The sequence below is a fragment of the Poecilia reticulata genome, linkage group LG12 (assembly GCF_000633615.1).
Source record: "Poecilia reticulata strain Guanapo linkage group LG12, Guppy_female_1.0+MT, whole genome shotgun sequence".
Taxonomy (NCBI): Eukaryota; Metazoa; Chordata; class Actinopteri; order Cyprinodontiformes; family Poeciliidae; genus Poecilia; species Poecilia reticulata.
This window is the reverse complement of record NC_024342.1, coordinates 25,646,661-25,667,874: the sequence shown is the minus strand read 5'-3', so window position 1 is coordinate 25,667,874 and position 21,214 is coordinate 25,646,661. Positions and strand designations below refer to the sequence as shown.

The window sequence follows — 21,214 nt, the reverse complement described above, 5'->3', positions numbered from 1 at the left end:
ATAAATTAATTAATATGAAATAAATAAATTAATTAATATGAAATAAATTAATTAATATGAAATAAATTAATTAATTAATATGAAATAATTTAATTAATATGAAATAAATAATTTAATTAATATGAAATAAATAATTTAATTAATATGAAATAAATAAAATTAATTAATTAATATGAAATAATTTAATTAATATTAAATAATTTAATTAATATTAAATAAATAAAATTAATTAATTAATATTAAATAAATAAATTAATATGAAATAAATAAATTAATATGAAATAAATAAACGCTGCAGAGACAAGTTGGACCGAGTCTGTTGGTTTTAATGTTGTTTAATCAGTTTATTTATCCAGAACCTTCCAGGTTATTCCAGGTTTCTCCAGGTGGCTCTTCAGGCCCGCCCCTCCTCCTCCACAGACATCAGACCCTCACTCTGGTGATCACTCCGCCTGCGCGCGCCCTGATTGGCTGCGTGGACGTTTTCACGTGGAGCCTGCGTGGGTCCGTTGAAGTGGAGCCTGAAACGCGCAGCGGCTCCTAGTTGCTCTGACAGCGCAGCGCAGCGGGGCTCCAGGCGGCTCCAGGCGGCTCCAGGCGTGTCGGTGGGGACGGAACCGCGACCGGCAGGTGTTGGTCAGAACCTGCTCCAGGTAAAGCTCCGCACCGAGGACCCGGAACCTGCGCAAACTGCGCAAACTGCGGATTGTTGCGCTGCGTGGAGCGTCGTTTGTTGTTTGGGCAGAAACGATTTAAACACCGAAAACCCGGAGAAACTTTCAGAAAAGTGAATTTCTGGAGTCGCAAGTTTTGGTTGTAAACAACCAACTGACGGAACCGTTTATTGTGCTGCTGTTTGATACGATGAATGAGTGAATGAGTGAATGAGTGAATGAATGAATGAATTAATGAGTGAATGAAGTTTGATTTAATATTCCATCTGCTTCAGCCGCACTTTACCGGAACAGCTGTTTTTTCCGCTTTCAGCCTTAAAACTGCAGTTTGCTGCAGAAACCCGGATGAGCTTTGGGTCGGTGGGAGGTACCGTGGTTCCGAAGCGGTTCCAGGGTCAGAAAGTGGTTCGAACGGCAGGAAAGCGGGTTTTAAATGCCAGAACCTGCAGACATGAAGCCGGAGGTCTGAGCGCAAACATGGCGCTGGTTCTGGGAGGTTCTACTGGACCGAGCAGGCCGGGTTGGTTCTGGACAGGAGGAGGTCTGGCTCCTCTGATCTGATCCGGATTATTCGCCTTCCCCTGGAAGGTCAGTGGGTTTTCCTGCTGTGGGTCAGATCAGTCACGGACACAGAAGTTCAAACTGAAGACGCGCCACTCGGTTCGGATTCCGACCCGGTGGGTTTTTGTCTTTAACGGGTTTCCTGTTTGTTGTTCGGTTCAGAATCAGATGAATGAACTTAACGAAAAGAACGATCCGGTTCAGTTCTGGCCCTGATGTCAGATGTGAAAATCTTTAGTTGTGATTTCAGAATGGAAGTTGGGTTCGGGTTCGGAAAGAACTGATTCGGTTTGAAAATGTTTTGATTATTGATCCATCGATCCTGATTTTCAGTTAATGGTTTTTATCTTGTTTTTGAATCGGAATCATGAATCAAATGATTTTTGACTGGACATTTAAATCCTTCATGTCCATTTGGACTCTGGTTCTGGTTCTGCTGTGCTGACCCCCAGACCGACCCGGTTCTCCTGAAGGAAGCCAGAATGGAGGAATCGGACCTGAACGTCGGCTGGTTTCATATTGTTTATGGTTTTCCTGTTGTTCTACACCCAATAGAACGCCTCTTTATTTATATATATCTTTATTTTTCTTCCATTACCGTTAAAATGCGGCTCGTACCGCTGCGTGCCCACCCACAAAAGTGGTATCAAATCGTGCGGCTCGATGCCGAGAAGGGAGCTATTATTTTTTTATTGGGGATTGGAGTTAAAATGATTACATAAATGAATAAAAAACGAAAAAAAATTTGAGATTTTGTGTCTCACAGAATCGGTAATCTTTCTCTATGAAACACACACACAGGACTGTTTATGGCTGACTCAAAAACCCTTTTTAAATCCCCCTCACAGGCATAAATATCGCCCTATTGATCTGAAAGTTGGTCATAACATAGATACACATGCCTGCTCATGTACAATGTTTACAAAAATTTGCTAGGGCTTATGCTTTTTGTCAGGGTCCTTCAGACTGACGCCTGGTGTCTCCCAAGTATAGAAACTGTGTCTGAAGAGCATTTTCCCGCTCTTTGGCTCTCACAGCTGCAGGGGATTAATTACCATAGCAACAGAACAATTACCATAGCAACAGAACAGTGTCTGGAACTGCAGCTCCCCAGGACTGCACTGTAGGGTTTACTGGTATTTACAACTGCTTGTGTTTTCAGCATTATACTACTGATTCAAGACTATAACCATTACACATATGCTACTGATGCTAACAATTGCATTCATGCTATTGTTAGCATTTTGGCTCATTTTAGCTTATTATGCAACATACTAAAATGAGCAAAAATGCTCATACTACCGTACGAGTACAGCTTAAGAAAACATGCTTCTGACTCCCCGCAGGTTATTGACCACACTGCAGCTTTCTTAAGCATGATTGCTAATTTTTACCGTCGGAACGCTTTGTTAAGAATCCGACGGCCACACTTTGGCATGCCCCTTTAAAAATTTCTGCAGGAATTTTCTAGTTTGTTTTATTCTTCTGTGGTTTTTATGAATCCTGTCCAGTTAACGGCTGATTCTAACGAGCTTCATAAATGAACACAGTTGGAGTTTTGGTGATTGAACTAGGACCATCGTGGGTCAGGTGGCTGTAAATGGCCGGTTGAGTCATGGCACCGAATGCGTGTCTGAAAAGCAGCAGCAACCAGAACCAAACCGGGCCAGGCGGGTCGCAGAAACTGGCCCTGATGAGAGGCAGGAGGGAGCCCAGCTCTGAATGGGACCCAGTTCAGTTTAATCTACAGAACCGTTTATTTTATACCAGATATAATGAGATGGAGGAATAAATCAAACCCAGTCAGTTTTATTTGTTCTACTAAAACATTTTATGGGTTTTCCCTGCCAGCATGCCTAGGTGGGCCCCATGTGGGGGGAAGGAGGGGTAACATATGGGTCCCATATGGGTTTTGTCCATGTAGGGCTACAGACTATGTGGGCCCTAAATGGACAAAACCCATATGGGACCCATCTGGTCTGCCCTCCTTTTTCCCACATGGGGCCCACCTGGGCATGCTGGCAGGGTTTATCAGAATGTTTTAAAGTTCCAACATAAAAACCAATAAAGTGTAACTGAGTTGGGCTGTCGGCTCATTTAACATCAGTTTTCACAACTTTAGTTGGTTTTTAAACTATAACTGCTGCAGAACAAACAGCCTGGATCTGATTTCTCAGTTTCATAATCATGTTCTGGACTTTGACGTGGACATCTGATCTCCTTCTGGACCCAACAGTGGAAACGCAAACAGCAACCAGCCAGGATGAGCCAACAGGATGTCGGGCTCTCGCTCCATGTTTTATGTACACAGTTTCAAACATTAGAGACAAAATATTCAGTTTAAATTCACTGAAATTTTAATTCAAAGTCTGGAGAAGTGAAAGACTGAGCCAACATTGTGCTGACCCGGTTTCACTGGACATTCGATAAAACCGGAAACGGCTTCAGCTTGGAGTTTCTGGTCTAATGTGGTTTAATCCAGAACCAGGACAGTCGAACCATTTACAGTCTGACTTTCTGAGCTGATCTAGAGGAGTGGAGCTCCCTCTCATTTATGAATCTTTGAGTTTCTGGATTCAGATGCAAATCAGAACCACAAAAATCACAGCGTGGATCTGAAAGGAGTAAGGGAATCATTTCTGCTCTGACTGTTGTGTAAAGTTTTTACAGCTGTAAATAATACGGTAACAGTTATTGGTCTGAAGACATTGATGATCTTCATTGATTAATAATTGGGTATTTTACCCTCTTTGGGTGTAAAACCCAGAGTGAGCCCTCCATGTGGAGTCGTCCAGTCCGAGCAAAATAAACCTTCCTGTTGTCACCGTCTGCCCTCCAGCAGGGCCACATGGCGCTTCTGGGTAGAAACGGGGAACACGGCTGGTTTACCAGCCAAACCCGGTCATGGTGGTGACCTTGCTGTGACCTGGGGGTCTTCTGATTGTGGTGTCTCGGGTCCCGTCCTTGACCCGGTCCTTGGTTCTGTTGATGCAGGTGAACTGAGCCTCTGACTTTCTGTTTGATTTCTATTCAGAGTTATGACTCAGAATCCCTAAGTTAATTTAAAAGCTCGGTTTGTTGTGACCTTCACATTAAAGGCAGAGAAACTTTTTCAGACATTTTGAAAACTGCTTGTTTAAAATTTAGAACAAAGTGGCGAAAGACGTTCACCTATAGATGGACTTTAACAAAAAGTCCAACTTGAAAACTTCTGCAATGTTTTACATGCCTGGAGGTCCTGAGTGGTTTCAGTCTGCTGTTGGGACGGCAGAACCAAACCCAGAAGGTCAGATTCTGCTGATCAGACCAAAAGAGATCCGCGGATCTGCTCTGAGCGCCGGACTCCTGCAGCATCAAGTCTCTGCGTGACGCCGGACTCATAATTCAGTGGGTCTGGTGGTTTAAACCGCCTCTTCTGGTGGATCAGTGTTTGGGTTTCATGCTAGATAATTTTCTACCATGTTGCTGTTCCTGAAAACTCGGATGAAGACCTTGGCAGTTGCTGTTTCATACTCGGCTTGTCAGATTGTGTAAACCAGATATTGCTGCGTACGCGTGTTGTTCCCTGAGGTCAAATCAGAACGCAGCCTGTTGAGGCAACATGGAGGGAAATCTAACACAGACGAGACGCATCGACTGCCGTGACGCACCAGAAAGCCCGGTGGACATCGGAGACGTATTTTTTAAAAATTGTCTTTTCTCTGTTAAATGTGATCTATAAACACAGCCAGTCGGCCATGTTGGTTTCCTCTGACATCACGTTTGATCTGGAGAGGGGTTCATCTGATTGTTGAGTGAAACTGGTTTGTGTGTGTTGCATGGACCAAACCCACCATAGAGCTAAAATCGTCCGACAATCTTCCACTCTTACCGTGTGAACCAGGCATTTCCCTTCCTGAAACCGACCAGCTGGCCGTGGACTGTTCAGTTCTTGACTCCAAGGTTTTGATGGGTTGGAAGTTCATTGGGGGCATTTGCAGAAAGTTTCTTTGGGGGCGTTCCCCTCCTGGTGGTGTTGGGCCCCTCTCTGTTTGCGTTGCAGTAGGTGGTGCGGGTCCACAGCATGGTTCTGGTTCTGAGTGCAGATTTCTGTTGACCTAAATGCAGAGACTTCATTGTTCTCTGTTTGCACAGCAGTGTCCAAACAATGCAGCTTGTTTTCTCTGACGCCTCCTGTCGGAGCTCGGCTTTCTGCTGAAACTCGAAGGTTTTCCATGACGTTGCAACCAAAATATGCAGCAAAACCTCCTGAGAAAATATAAAATAATCCATTCATCCTGTGCTAAATGGACGGGTGGTAGCAATGAAATGTTTTTGTCTTTGAATCTTCGTGTTTCTCCTGAACTGTAGAGATGGACACACTGAAGGTGGGAGAGTTTTCCGGGGACCGGTGAGGTCTGGGTCAGAATGTGGCCCCCGGTACTGCAAAGGGATTTCTACAGGTGTCTTTGTCTTGACCAAAGAAAACGAGAAAATTGAGTCTAGAACCGACTACAGCCAACGTTTCTACATCTGGTTAGCTTTGACCAGATGTTGTGGAAACGATGGATGTAGCAGAGCTGAAGCGAGAGCTACACCTTGTGAAGCTCTCGCTCAACACTAACAGTCTGACTTCTCTGTTTCAGCGCTCTGTGCATGTTTCCTCTGGAGATCGACATGCCGATGGACGTGACCATGCCCCTCTACCTGTCCAAGGAGGAGTTCGCCTTCACCACCACCTCTACGGTACAGAAGTCGGCCCGAAGCTCCTGCCTGAGGTTCCAGCACACAACCTGTGTGAACAAAACTGAGCGTGAAGATGGCGCCGTCACCAGCAAAGACGCGAAAAAAAAGAAGCGTGTTACGTTTGCCGACCACAAAGGTCTGTCCTTAACCAAGGTGAAGATCTTCTCCAAGTTCACAGACCCCATAGAAATCCCTGTGAACATTCAGGAAATGCTGAGCTCCAAGCTCACGCTGTCGTCCACGGAGGAGGACAAACTGGTGCTGGATTTCACTCAGCCCTCCTCCGACTACCTGCTGTTCCGGCAGAACCTGGAGCAGAACCTCGTGAGCCTGGAGCATTGCGTGCTGAAGGAGAAGGCCTTTGCAGGAACCGTTAAAGTAAAAAACGTATCGTTTGAAAAGTCCGTGATGGTTCGGGTGACCTTTGACTCGTGGAAAAGCCACACGGATGTCAGCTGTGAATACGTGAAGGACACGTACCCGACCTCGTACAGCGACACCTTCTCCTTCGAGGCGTCTCTGCCCGCCGAGATGTGGCCCAACGAGCAAGTCGAGTTCGCCGTGTGCTACAAGGTGAGCGGGAACGAGTACTGGGACAGCAACCAGGGTAAGAACTACCGCATCGTCTGGTCCTACATGAAGAAAAACCGCCACTCGGACTCATCGCAGTTCGGGATCCACTTCGACCGGTACGGCAGCCCCACCTGTTCACACGGGCTCTTCCCTGACTGGCCGAGTTACGCCGGCTACGAGAACATCGGGCCTTACTACTGAACATCTGATGTCACAGTTTTTAAATTGCACGTTGTCTGTGATGACCTGCTTGTTTTAAAATGGTTTCTGTAATGTTGGGTTGCTCCTGAAGTCCGTTTCACTGTCTGCCGGATCACACTGCAGACCGAGCCGGACCCCGACCCGGGCAGGTGTTCATCATCATCATCAACATCTTCATCCCAGATCAGATTTTAAACCTGCTGTTGTCACAGGATCTGTGACTAACCGACCAAACCTCCACTAATAAGCCTTGAAGTTCTCGGGTTTTGACCTTCGGAGGGACGAGTTGAGCAAACCGGAGCTGCTAACAGGAAGTCCAGTTGTTTTTATTCACCGGTTAAGATCACCGAGCACCTGAGGTGTCCTGCTGCCACTTCTGCTACAGGGAACATTTTTAAGCTATTAACTCGTGTTTTCTCAGAAAGTTTCGTGTTCAGGAAGAACTTGGTGTCGGCCAGCGGACTGGAAGCTGAACAACATTCCTCAAAATGTCCTGGTTTCCTGATCTAACGAGCCTGGATCAGAGTAAATTCACTTCTTTAGCTCATTTGTTGTGAAGTTGTCTTTGTTTTTTGAACACAGTATTAAGCCATCACAGATACGCTGAGGATGCCAGATTGCTCCTGTAGTTGGTTTTCCTTTCTGTGAGATTCTTTCTGACAGTTTAAACACGGTTGCTGGCCCGTAAAGTTCAGCGATGTAAGTTTTTAACGCTCTGCTGTTTGATTCAGGCGGTTCCTGCGTCGGCTGCAACCTGCTGACAGAAGGTCTGGGTGCCGACGGTCTTGTTTTATCGGCGAACTTGAAAGTGAAAAAGTTGCTTTATTTCACCTTAATCTGTGCCGTTATTGTGAGAACAATCAGGGGAGTTTATAGTGTCGTAGTTATCAGATCAACAGGGTCGCGGTCATTTTTTTGCTTCAAATTTGCACATCAGTAAATGCAGAGGGAAGAACTCGGAGATGACTCGGATCTTTGGTTTTTAAAGGGGAGCGAGAGAAATGGAGGCGGTAATTTTCCCCGCTGAGAAAACGGTTTCCTCGGCTTTCAGAGAGTCTGTCTGCGCACAAAACCCTGAAAATGAATAAGCTATATTTTATTTAGTAGTTTGATGATCCAGTGTGTGATCTTTGGTGTGTGTGTGTGTGTGTGTGTGTGTGTGTGTGTGTGTGTGTGTGTGTGTGTGTGTTTGGCCTCGAGGCCTCTGCTTTCAGGGACTGAATGACAGAAGTAATTTTTAACAAAAGGTTAATAAAGTGTTTTACTCATAAAGATGAAATTCTGTCTGTGACAATAATCTGCTGTCAACAAAATCTGAAGAACAATAAAAAGTATATTTTTATCCCAACACTGGTTGGTTATCTTCTTTTTTTTTTTTTACACAAGTCAAATTAGTATTTAAATTAATATTTAAAAGTATTCTGATAAAGTATTATCAGAATACTTTTTGAGATCAGAAAATGTTCTTAAGCTGCTCATGGCTTCATGTTTTCAATGTTTTGGTTTTGTATCTTTATGTTATCATTTTACAACTCAGGTTTTTACATGATCTTTAATTCTGGTAATTTTCTAAATGTTCCTCCAGCAGGGGGCGCCATATGCTGACGTTATGTGACGTAGAGCTGTATGTAAATGAGGAGGCGGACCAGAACAAAGTCTGTGGTCCAAATCTGTCTCTTAATTTCAGTAAAAAAAAACCACAATCAGTGTTTGAGTCAGAATATTAGACGGATTACTGAGACGGTTTTGGTTTAAAGTAATTACCGTTTGACAAACGGCTCATGACTTCAGGAAGCTGGTGCAGCGCCACCTTGTGCTGGTGGACAGTTATGCTTTTCTATCAGAAAATAAACCGAAGACATTAATGCAGCTTAATGGGAAAAAAGTATTAGACAAATACTTGAAATTTAGTTTTTAAATTTCTAAAATAAAGCAAATAATGGCCAAATGTAATATAAACAAGTTAGATGGTCACCAAGAGAGGTTGGCAGGTTAAAACCCAAATTTAACCTTCACAATCCAAGAAAATCTTAATAAAAGTGGATATATTTACTCGCCTGAGTTAAGGCGATGTAAACTTATTCGCACAATCTAGTAGTGGATAATATTCCCAGAACCAGTCTGAGTGTGATGATGGCATCCAGGAAAAAAAATGAAGCCAAAATAAAATCTACAGAAAAAATAGTTTCTGTAGATTAGAAACTGTTATAAACTGTTTCTAATCTGCAGCGGAGATTGTATTTTATGATTCATATCTGTGTTAATTATTAACGTTTGCACAATATTTTAAAGCCTCTGTCCTAGTTTAATGTGTTTATTACCAGACAGAACAGATCAAACTGAACCAGCGTTGTTGGGAGGTCAAAGGTGGAAGTGCTCCTGATTTCCAAAACGAAGAAATGTTTAACTAACTCACCTTTGGCTCACAGAGCTCAGCGAACATCATCCACTTCCTATGAAAACCTGCATCCTGACTGCCAGGAGCTCCCATGTTTAAATCCACGGTCAGCATCTGTAAATCCCACTGGAGTAACCCTTTCAATGCCACTGCAACTGGCCAATAACACAAATTTATCTGGAATTTATATCAGAAACTAAAAGTTGCCTCTTTTCTTTACCATCAATATTCATAATCCAGTTATGAACCTGATGGGTTTAATGACTTTACTCTGCTGCAGCTGTGAGCTGATGCACAAACACAGACCCAGATCAACAAACCATCACTGGAAGAGCGTGGGTTGGGAATATATGGCAAGACATTTATATATTTATTCTTGCAATTAGCCACATATTCTTTTTTTCTTTTTACAAATTTAAAACTAGTTTAAACTTTTGCCCAAACTAACTCAATATTCTGCTACCACCAAACTCGCAGGTATTTAGATGAAAAAGCTGAACACGGTTTACATTTCAGTTAAGTTGTTACATTTTAAAGATGCAGATTGGTGCACACATGGAGGGCTCACCAGTAAACTGGTGGACGTTGTTTGCTTTTGCTAGTTTTAAATGTCGATCATTTTCATCTCATTAGCCCAAGTCAGTGTCAGATAGTCAGGACTTTTACTAGTAAACATTTTGTGAACTTCATGGAGGAAAAGTTCTACTAAGCCAGAGTGATGAACTAGTATCTCTAAAAGTATTTTCAACTAGTTTATCAAAATGTTAAAGGTGCAGAGGTGATAAGTGCACCAGGAAGATTTACCTTGTACAGTGTAGTTTAGACTAATAGAGATGAATGATGACTGACACCAAGGACAATGAGTAAATCTAGAAACGTGTTGCCATAGCCTGAGTTTGCTGAACCTGTCTGGGCTGCTCTGTGTCACGTGACCGTGGCTGTTTGCACTAAACACTGGACGTAAAATGTGACAGGATGTTGAGTTTGATTCAATAAGTTTCAGCATGTTTTAGAAGCTGAGGAACTGCTTGATTAATCGATGATGTGAAGAACTTCAGACCAAAATCTGCAGATGCTACAAAGTTTTGATCTTTAACTGGTGAGTTCAACTTTGTTAAAAGTACAGAAATCTTTTAACTGACTAAACCTCATCATTGTATTCTCTCCAGAAGCACAGAGCATGTCATGAATTTTATATCCTGGAAGGTTTATTTATATGGAAATAATCAGTAAAAGACCCACAGAGAGTAAAGACCAGAAGCCTTTTCTCAACCTTTTTACATTTTGCTCCCTTAGCTGTAATGTTCACACGGTGAGGAAGGAAGTGGTTTGATGAGAGCAGGACTGGTTGTATTTCTAAGAAGCATCATGTAAATGATTATATTCTGTATGTTACGATCCACTCTGTCCAGAAAAACCAATGCAGAATTTGTTTATGCACCATTGCTAGAATGTACATGAAGTGAGTCTGAACGATGCGGTGTCGTAAAACCCAGACCGGAAAGACCATCTGGGGCATCTATATGTGAAGTTTTTAACGTTCTGCTGTTTGATTCAGGCCTCACACATGAAGACAGATTTATTCTGCTAGCAGTGGGGAGACATTATGAAACTTAAAGCGCACAAAACGTTTCAGGGATCTCATTTCTAAAGGTGGCATAAGAACAAAACACTGGCTGGAAATGGTGAGAGAGCATGTCTGAATAACAATGGCAGCAATGCCTAGTTAGTTTCTAACAGTTCTCCTAAAAGTAATAAAAAAAATAATGCATTTTAATCAGACGGTGTCTTTCAGGACATTTCTAATTCTACATGTGATTATTCACATGACTGATGAACACAGCAGAGCTCCCAGTCTTGGTAACGTCTGAAACTGAAGGCTGACCAGCAAAAACAGGAAGCCACTCAGTCTCACCACTAAGAAGAAACTATGACACGAAGACAACAGGATCTGTTTTCCATTAGACCAGCTGTGGTTTGCTTTCAAATACCTCCTTGATATACATACACCTGCTATGAGTCAAAGCTTTTATGCAACCTGAAGCTGAAGTTTAAAATTTAAAAACGAACAAATGCTAAAATCAAACTATTTGATCTGTGTTCAGCAGGACCCAATGGCTCTGAAACAAATACTGTTTGAGACCCTACAGCAGCTGGGAGATGAAGAATTTCGTAGCTTTAAATGGTTCTTGCAGCAGTCAGACGAGCTCGATGGTCTTCCAGTCATCCCAAAGAGTTATCTGGAGAACGCAGACCGACAGGAGACGGTGGATCAGATGGTGCAGAAGTACAACCACTGGGCTGTGCAGGTGCTGAAGAAGAACCTCCAGAAGATCTACAGAAATGACCTCCAGGATCAGTTATCAAACATCCACAGAACTGCGCAAGGTAATTCACCAGGCAGCTGGTTGGGACTTATCAAAGTTAGTTTTTTGGGCCCTTGATATAAAAGCAACCAGTTACTGATTAATTTTCTGTTTCTTGTGTGTTTCTGTCCTACAAAGACATGGAAAATCCACAATCCGTTGGAAACCACAAAGAAAGGCTGCAATCAAACCTCCAGGACACATTCAGGTGTAGACATGAAGGGTGGACCTCAAAAAGGAATACAGTCAGTTTAGACGAAGCCTACACTGAGCCGTGTATCACAGCAGGAGACCAGCCTGCCTCCAGGTTCATCAGAAGGATTGAAATGGCATTTGGAGAGCCTTCTGAACCAAAAATCAGCAACATATTCACACACCCGTCAGGAACAAAGACAAACATCAGAACAGTGATGACCAGCGGAGAGGCAGGAATGGGAAAAACCTTCTTGGTTCACAAATTTGTTCTTGACTGGACAGAAAACAGAACCAGTCAGGATGTTCATCTGATATTTCCCCTCATGCTTAACCTGGTGAATTTCCCAAGGCAGGAGACACTCAGTCTGTCTGAACTGATCCACACATGTATTCCTGAAACTGTACACATGGCAAAGGAGGAACTCAACCGCATCTTCATATCACTGCAGACATCAGGAAACTCTAATTTTGATAAGAGTGAATATAAAATCATTTTTGTACTGGATGGGCTGGATGTGAGCCAACTTCCACTGGACTTCAGTGCTGCAGAAAAACTGCCTGTTGATGTGACCAAAGCTGCTCCAGTGGAAACGCTGGTGACGAACCTGATTCGAGGGCATCTGCTTCCCTCGGCTCGCCTCTGGATCACCATGCGACCTTCAGGCGCTGGCCAGATTCCTCCTGAATTCATCGACATGGAAACAGAGCTCCGAGGTTTCTCTGAGCAACAGAAGGAAAAGTACTTCAGAAAGAAATTCAGAGACAAAGAGCAGGCCCACAGGGTCGTCTCTCACATCAGGATGTCACCAAGCCTGCAGTACATGTGCCATCTCCCAGTCTTCTGCTGGATCACTGCTGGAGTTCTGCAGGATGTGTTAAAGACCAGCACTGGAGGAGAACTGCCCAGTACTTTAACTGGGATTTACATTGAGATCCTCATGGCTCAGATCCAAACCATGAAACAAAAGTTTGGCAAACCAAAAAGTTTAAATTACCTCAAGACTTTGACGAAACTTGCTTTCAACCAGCTAGAAAATGGTGGCCTGTCATTTTCTGTGGAAAGCATAAAGGAGGACGATGTTAAGAGCTTTGATGATTTTTCTGTATATCCAGAAGTATTCTCACAGTTCTTCAAGGAGGAGCATTGTCTGAAAATGAATGGAAAGAGAGTGTTTAGCTTCCTCCATTGGAGCATAGTAGAGTTTCTGGCTGCTCTGTTTGTCGTCTCGCGCATTAGAAACAAACCAAAAAACACTTTCCGAATTCCAGGTTTCGTTTACAGCCAAAAGCATCCACAGGAGCCCTTCTATGAATTCATCGACAAAGCCGTAAAGAGTTCAGATGGACACCTGGACACATTTCTTCGCTTTCTCCTTGGTCTTTCTCTGCAAAGAAATCAGCTTCATCTTGAAGATCTACTGCCACAGACAGGAAGTAGCTCACAGAGCAGACAGCTAACTGTTGATCGTGTTAAAAATAAAATCAGAAACAGTCCTTCTCCAGAACGAAAAATCTCTCTATTCCCATGCCTGAATGAGCTGATGGACGGTTCTCCAGTCGATGAGGTCCAGCAGTTCCTGAAATCAGAAACAGGATTTGTGGATGAACTGTCTCCTTCTCATTGGTCAGCGCTGGTCTTCATATTACTTTCATCACTAAAAGATCGACATGTGTTTGACCTGAAGAAATACCTCCCTTCAGAAAAGATTCTCCTTGCTCTCCTGCCAGTGGTTAAAACCTCCAAGACATCACTGTGAGCTTCAGCGGACATTTATTATGACACGCTTAACAAAAAAACTATTTACTGAAGTTTCACTATCTCATCTTTTCCAGGCTGACTGGCTGTAGCCTTTCAGAGAGAAGTTGTGCAGCTCTGTCCTCAGTCTTTAGCTGTCAGTCCTGTAGTCTGAGAAAGCTGGACCTGAGTAACAACGACCTCAGAGATTCAGGAGTGGAGCTGCTGGCTGCTGGGCTGAAGAGTCCTCACTGTAAACTGGAAACTCTCAGGTCAGAATGGCTCGACTTTTAAAGTTATAATGGGACGTTTCTTATGGGTGAGAGACTCAGCACTGGCATTGCTAAATTAGTCAATGGTTTCTATGTTGCTTTAGTTAAAACGGTAGACTATTCGAACTAGGAGAGCAACAGATTGGTGATATTTCTGATCTCTAAAGTTTAAAGAATGTGGTTTAAAAAACTGTAGAATCTCGTTTTCTCTGGTTGTGAACCTTTTTAGCATCACTTAGTAACTTTCTTGAAGTAATTTACCTGGTTCCAAATCTCTGGTAAAGAACCTCCAGACATTCGAAATGTAGTATTGCAGAAACCAAAGCCCTTCAGCTGAAGGAGAGCCGAGGTGAGAAGGCTGCAGTCGGACTGGAACATTACGACATTGACAGCTTTACGTCATAAATGACACAAAGCTCCTACACCCAGCAGCTAATCAAAGACTAGACAACACTGCAAGATAACTTTGAAAGAGAAATAAATCTTTAAAACCTAATTTCTTAATGAAAGACACCACATGGTAAATGACTTGGACTAGTACTACGCTTTATCAAGTGCAGAGGTTTTGGATCCAAAGCACTTCACACTACCTTTAGTCATTTACACACAAATACACACACACTCACACACACACACACACACACACACGCTAATATGAATATACAGAGTAAATATCAAACGTTTCTTCGTTTTAGGCTTATCTGCTGTAACTTGTCAAAGGGAAGCTGTGGAGCTCTGTCCTCAGTTCTTGGATCAGAGTCCTGTAGCCTTGAAGAGCTGGACCTGAGCAGCAATGACCTGCAGGATTCAGGATTGGAGCTCCTATCAGCAGGACTCAGCAGTCCACATTGTAAACTGGAGACACTAAGGTCAGTTTTTATTGATTAACAGAAATATCTAGGCTTTGTTCTACATTAAAGCTTCCAGAAAAGTAAAATAAAAAAAACACTTTTTTTATATCTCCCTCTCTGCTTAAGGGTCCGTGACTGTAAGCTGTCAGAAGATATTTGTGAAGCCCTCACGCTGTTGGAGTTACGTAGTCTGAGACAACTGGACCTGAGGAACAACGAGCTGGGGCCATCAGGACAGGAGTTGTGTCAAACATGTACACAAATAACTATTTGGTGAGTAAAAACATCCAATAGTGGTCACAGCAACCCATCCATCCATCCATTTTCTTGCACCCTTGTCCCTTAATCGGGTTGGGAGGGTTGCTGGTGCCTATCTCCAGCTAACGTTTCGGGCGAGGGGCAGGGTACACCCTGGACAGGTCGCCAGTCTGTTGTAGGTCACAGCAACCCATTTCCCACAAACGCAACAGGCTGCGTTCACACTGCAGCCCGAAGTGACCCAATTCTGATTTTTTTTTTATGCCGTAATGCGACCTAAATCTGATCTTTTTATGACAATCTGAACAACACAAGTTGAATTTTTTTTGCCAAATGTGACCCAGGCCTCTTGAATATCCGATATGTATCCAATCTTTTCAAACGTCCAGTTCGCATTCATCCAACCTGAACATCATGTATACTCAACAAATCTCACTATTCTGCGTCCTGATGCACGAGCGGGAAGAAAAACAGCAACCATGACGGACTGTAATGAGGATTAAGTTGTTAATTTGCTGCTCTGGTCGGACAACAACTTCAAATGTGTTAGCTAAGCTCCACTGTTAGCCTCCATGTTTCCTTCTCCAAACACTGAGAACACTCTCTATATTATTGTGCCCTCTGCTGCGCATGCAGGACACTTCAGGTCGTTGCCCGTTCACACTGGAGGTCACATACAGGTCGCATATATTTGGAAGTGAGAACGGCCAAGGCAAAAAAAAAACAAAAAAAAAAACCCTGATTTGACAAATCGGAATTGGGTCACTTCAGGCTGCAGTGACCCAATTCCGATTTGTCAAATCAGGGTTTTTTTGTTTTTTTCTGGTAGAAACACAACCCATGGAAACTCAATGTCTCCTTGATTCCTCCATGTTCCATCTTCTCTGAGTGAAAATCAGTTTAAAACATCTGAAACTTTTTACTTTTCTGATCATTTCATATTTAACTCACTTGATAACCTTGACTGTCTTTGATTCCTGCAGGACTCATAACATCTCTCTGAGAGGAATGATCTCTAAAAGTGTTCTGATCCAGTCAGGATGTCCTTCTGTCTATCAGCTCACAGTAAAAAAAGAGAAGTCTGGACCTTTGACCCGAGTCATTGTTGGTGAGAAAAAAATGGATGCGATGAACAGAAAAATTGTACTTATTGGTGAAGCGAGAGCAGAAAAATGTGCTGTGATAGACGCCCTGTTGAACTACATCATAGGAGTGAGGTTTGATGATGAAGTCTGGTTCCGGGTCACAGAGGAGGAAGGACATCAGGCAACAGATGTGATGATTTATGAGATCTTTGGTTTTGAAGATAAATCTCTGCCCTTCCCTCTGACCATCATTGATGCTGGACATGAAGGCATTGAGAGAGATGCCGTTATCAGAGAACGGTTATCAGACTTCCTGCAGGTGGAGGACAGAGCAGCAGCTGTTGTGTGCCTGGTGCTGAATGCAGGTGACGGTCTGCAGAGCAGCCGACTGAAGCACACGTACGACTCAGTCATGACCCTGTTTGCAGAACAAGAGGACAAATGCACAGTCATTTTAACCACAAACTCAGATGGACAAAATCACAGCAACATAATGCAAGATCTGGAAACTACACACATTAAATTTCTTAGAAATGAAAAGAAGGAACCATTTTATTTCCTGTTTAATAACCGGCAGCATGAAGACCGGACTGGAAATACAGACGAGCTGGAGCAGGCTTATAAATTATCAGAGAGGGAACTCTGGAAGTTCACAGCTTTCCTAAAAGAAGCTGAAGGTCGAATGGTTTTGGCAGCAGTTGAAGAGTTTCATGACCACGGCCGACTTAAAGCTTGCATCCAGAACCTGCAGGACAGAATCCAGCTGACGGATTTAAAGGTAGCAGAACTCAAACAGATTCAAAAAGCTCTACAGAACCATGCAGAAGAGAAGAAAAGCAATGAAAGCTTCTCTGTAGAAATGGATGAAGTCTATAAAGATACAGAACACATCAATGGTGGGACGTGGCTGTGGTTTTTTTATAACGGCGCCCTCTGCTGCACCGTCTGTGAAGAAAACTGTCATTATCCTGGATGCACAGTCGCCAAGACACCAGAAGACTGTGAGGTGATAAAAGACGGTTTCTGTGCTGTTTGTACCAACAAGTGTCCCGTTTCAGCTCACGTGAAAGAAGAGTGGAGGTATGTGACCAAAACAAAAAGAGTTGAGATGACGCTTCTGGATGTGACGAAGAAGTACGAAAGGAATGAGACGGAAAGTGAGAACAGTATCAGCCTTTTAGATCATCTGGAAGAGGAAATAAAACACCAGAAAGCAAAGAAGTCCCAGATCATTGATGAGATCTACAAACATGTTGTCAGACTGCAGCAGATTGACCTGAAGGAGGATCCAGCATCTGAATATCTGGACCTACTGACAGAAAATGGAGACACAGAGATGCTGCTGAGACTGGAGGGTCTGAGAAAACAAGACGATGATCAAAATACTGAATGAGCAGCTGGAAGGTTCTGGTTCTGATCCGTTCATTTACTGCTGGCAAGTAAAACCATAACAAGTATTAATAGAATTATGTTCCATTTTAACAAGTTACCCGTCAAAAGTTTACAATGTCTCAGAGTGGAAGAAATAGAAGAATACCAAATATTATATGTCATGTCTGGAAAGTTTCGCTGAGATGATTTTGCAGTGAAAATCTTTCTCTTGAGTTTCTTCTATGCAGTGTGTTGGAATAAAGAACTGAAATCTAGATTTCCTTAAAAGAAGTGAAATCATTGAGGAATTTTTTAAATCACAAGCTGAAAGATTTTACAGTACATGTACTGAACAGAAAGAATCAGAATAAGCTATGATGTAGTGAAGGTTTTAAATCTGCTGTTTTTCCACATTAGATTTCTTCCTGTTGGAGCATTTTTATTATCTGCAGATTTATTCTAAATCAGAGACTTGGAGTAAACTGTTGGTTTAACCTTCTGAATGAGTTTCACAGTTTTTCCCTGTCAGAAAGTTTCAGTTGGTTCTGAAAGGCAGAACATCCATCCATCCATCCATCCATCCATTTTCTTCCTCTTATCCGGGGTCGGGTCGCGGGGGCAGCAGCTTCAGAAGGGAGGCCCAGACTTCCCTCTCCCCAGCCACTTCTTCCAGGTCCTCCAGGAACCCCAAGGCGTTCCCAGGCCATAGAGAGACATCGTCCCTCCAGCGTGTCCTGGGTCTCCCCTCCACCCGGTGGGACCTGAACTCCTCACCAGGGAGGCGTCCAGGAGGCATCCTGACCAGATGCCCGAGCCTCAACTGGCTCCTCTCGACGTGGAGGAGCAGCGGCTCTACTCTGAGTCCCTCCCGGATGACCGAGCTTCTCTCTCTAAGGGAGAGCCCAGCCACCCTGCGGAGGAGGAAACCCATTTCGGCCGCTTGTATCCGTGATCTCGTTCTTTCGGTCATGACCCAAAGCTCATGACCATAGATGAGGGTGGGAACGTAGATCGACCGGTAAATCGAGAGCTTCGCTTTTTGGCTCAGCTCTCTCTTCACCACGACGGACCGGTACAGCGCCCGCTTCACGGCAGACGCTGCCCCAATCCGCCTGTCCATCTCCCTTCTTCCCTCATTCATGAACAAGATCCCCAGATACTTAAACTCCTCCACTTGAGGCAGGACGACCCCCCTGACCCGGAGAAGGCACTCTACCCTTTTCCGGCTCAAGACCATGGCCTCGGATTTGGAGGCACTGAGCCTCATCCCGGCCGCTTCACACTCGGCCGCGAACCGCTCCAGTGAGAGCTGCAGATCACGTTCCGATGAAGCCAACAGGACCACATCATCCGCAAAAAGCAGAGATGTGATCCTAAGGCCACCAAAACGGATCCCCTCAACACCTCGGCTGCGCCTAGAAACAGAACATCATTAGGAATAAAATTATTGTTTCTTTTCAGACAGAAAGAAACAAAATAATGTGAGTCCAGGTTGAACTCTTGGCTCACTCTGTGTCTTAACCAGAACAGGGTGTGTACCTGTTGGTGATGATGAAACTGTTCTGAATGTTTTAAACATTGCTTTGAGATATAAATGTGTGTTTCTTATTGCCTGTTTTTGGACTGAGACTAAAATGCAGCCAGTATGCTAATTCCAGGATAGTATTTTGGGGCATGTGGCTTATGTATCTGAGTAAAAACAGACTCTAAACACAACCTGAACTTATTATGCCATTCCTGACACGTATGAAAAGATCCAGCAGCAAAAAGAGATGGAGATGACATTTTAATTCCAGAATATAATTTTATCATTGCTGCTGCATTATAGATGTAACTTTGACTTAAAGTATGAAACATGAATCAAAATAAGACAAAACTGTGACAGTTTAGATAACTGTATAAATTGTACCTGAACTTTCTTCAATAAGTCACTTGTGCAGCCGCGTCCTGACCAGAAGAGGGCGATGCTGCACTGAATCTGATTAACTATGGAAAAGCCATGAGGTCCAGAGCGACGCCTCACAGAAACTAATGCAGACGTGAACATTAAGAATTAGATTTTCACAAATGACCTGAAGCAGGAAGTGTCTACCTTGACTGAATACCACGGATTGGAAGATGTCCTGCGTTACATCACAGGAAAAACGGGAAAACTAAGAGGACGAGCAAAGAACTGAGAGAGTGAGGATGATGGGGACATTTGGAAAAGAGGAAAGAACTTGGAGTTTATTGTAAAGAAATCGTAGGAGCATATTACAAAAGTAAAGTTTAAGTGGTAATGATTGTCTACAATGTAAATTACACTAGAAAATCAATAATTAAAATAAAATATTTAAAGTTTTTAGATGAAAAACTAACATGAAAGATACAGTCACAGTTTTGGACAAATGTATAAAAGCTCAGAATATAAAGAGCTGCTAAGCAGGGTCAGCATTAGGGGTTATTTACATTGGACTAATACGGTAAGCATTAGGGTGCATGATGCTGGACCAACAGCAGACATTTTAAAATGTATAGATCCGATTTTAAAATTACATACTTCCTTAAGAAATATGAAAATTGTACCAGAAGTTGGGAAGAAGTAGATATTAGGTAATGTTTTATAAGAGTGTGTTTGCTATTCTGATGGGGATGAAGCTGAAACGCCCCCCAGAGGGTAGCAGTTCAGTCTAACCCATGTACTCACCAGGTTCCTACCTTCACAAACGTCATTAAACGATGCCGTTCTCCTACTTGGTCACACAATAAATTTTTTTTTTACCATTTCCGAGGAACAACAACTTACCCTTTGGCTCAACATACTTATGGTATGTGTTCCAGCTCGATTTAGTGTAAACATTACAGGATGTGCTAAAACAATGTTTCTGTTCCCCTTCAGACTGTAGATTTACACAAACAAAAACAAATCCATTTCCTGCTGAGCAACATTTTCAAAAGCTGTCTGGATTTCCAAGAAACCTTCTGGATTTGACATAACGATGTTACTGAGTGCTTTTATTTCCAGGCAGAGACCTCGGATCTCTCTCCTCCCTCCATGGCTTATGTTTGTATCGCTGCAGGTTTTACACGTGGGGCATCATCACTCCCTGAGACGCAGGAGGAAATGCATCTTTTTACCTCATAAAATGACAAAAAAATAACTCAGAAAAGTGACTTTAATCAGATTACGTTCCGATATGTGTCCGCCCTCATCGTTAAACTCCTTCAGTGTCATCGAGATCCAGGAATTGATGAAGAAAGTTTCTTTTTCAGAAGCTCTGGTCCAAAGATGACAACTTCTCTCCATCAAAGTAAATAAAAAACTGCTAAACAGTTAGGAGGTTAAGCTCTTATTAAAATAAGATTTTTCTTTTATTACGACTAGAAAAGGGTCAGTTATTTTTGAATATGCCAGTTTTTGGTCAAACCTCAATAAAAAATGTGTTTTTAAACATGGCTATTTCTGTTTCAGGCATTAGTGGAAACTACGTGTTACTGTCAGGAACCAACGTTTGCTGCATGCCATTCTCTGATGTAACTATTCCAGGAAAGGGTGTTTGAATAAAAGGTGGTTTTGGCAGCATGTACGGTATGTGTTCCTACTTGATTTAGTGTCTCGGTTCCCCTACAGACACTAGAGCTACAAAAACAACCTTCCTGCTGAGCAACATTTTTAAAAACCGTCCAGATTTTCAAGTGATGCTCTTTGGTAAGTAGATGTTACTGAGAGACAGAAATGACAAGAGAGAGAATAGTTTTATTCTGTTTCATCAATCAGATAAAATATGTTGCCTTTACGTCCACAGTGAGGACTTGATTGGATCGAAGTCACCAGATCTGGATTTGTTGTATTTTATGCAGTAACTAAAAATGAATGGAAGTCAATGTAATGTCCTCAGTGTGTGTGTGTGTAGGTGTGTGTGTGTGTGTGTGTGTGTGTGTGTGTAGGTGTGTGTGTGTGTGTGTGTGT

The 21,214-nt window shown here is 42.9% G+C and overlaps 2 protein-coding genes across 5 annotated transcripts; both read left to right on the top strand.

Annotated features, from left to right (window-relative positions):
• Positions 1 to 296: 296 nt before the first annotated feature.
• On the top strand, positions 297 to 7,281 carry ppp1r3b (protein phosphatase 1, regulatory subunit 3B). The gene is made up of 2 exons (XM_008424768.2): positions 297 to 653; positions 5,861 to 7,281. The coding sequence occupies exon 2, from the start codon at positions 5,871 to 5,873 to the stop codon at positions 6,732 to 6,734; it is 864 nt and encodes a 287-aa protein (XP_008422990.1). The 5' UTR covers positions 297 to 653; positions 5,861 to 5,870; the 3' UTR covers positions 6,735 to 7,281.
• A 928-nt stretch (positions 7,282 to 8,209) lies between these two features.
• Positions 8,210 to 17,540, top strand: LOC103474069 (NACHT, LRR and PYD domains-containing protein 12-like). Of its 4 annotated transcripts, none has more exons than XM_008424793.2 (7): positions 8,210 to 10,231; positions 11,238 to 11,520; positions 11,637 to 13,446; positions 13,527 to 13,700; positions 14,396 to 14,569; positions 14,678 to 14,824; positions 15,793 to 17,540. In XM_008424793.2, exons 2-7 carry the CDS (start codon positions 11,247 to 11,249, stop codon positions 17,285 to 17,287), a joined length of 4,074 nt encoding a protein of 1,357 aa, XP_008423015.2. In that variant the 5' UTR covers positions 8,210 to 10,231; positions 11,238 to 11,246; the 3' UTR covers positions 17,288 to 17,540. The 4 variants fall into 4 exon arrangements, with proteins under 4 accessions (XP_008423015.2, XP_017163249.1, XP_017163248.1 ...); XM_017307760.1 differs by having other exon boundaries at positions 10,691 to 11,520; XM_017307759.1 differs by having other exon boundaries at positions 8,210 to 10,817; positions 10,928 to 11,520.
• The last annotated feature ends 3,674 nt before the right edge of the window (positions 17,541 to 21,214 follow it).

What these genes read in the sequence shown, in the direction of transcription:
- ppp1r3b (XM_008424768.2), top strand. Translation starts at nt 5,871, where the DNA reads ATGTTTCCTCTGGAGATCGACATGCCGATGGACGTGACCATGCCCCTC.
- LOC103474069 (XM_017307760.1), top strand. Translation starts at nt 11,205, where the DNA reads ATGCTAAAATCAAACTATTTGATCTGTGTTCAGCAGGACCCAATGGCT. An exon ending in AAAACCTCCAAGACATCACT is followed by an intron (nt 13,447 to 13,526) that starts GTGAGCTTCAGC and finishes CATCTTTTCCAG; the next exon opens with GCTGACTGGCTGTAGCCTTT. An exon ending in TGTAAACTGGAGACACTAAG is followed by an intron (nt 14,570 to 14,677) that starts GTCAGTTTTTAT and finishes TCTCTGCTTAAG; the next exon opens with GGTCCGTGACTGTAAGCTGT.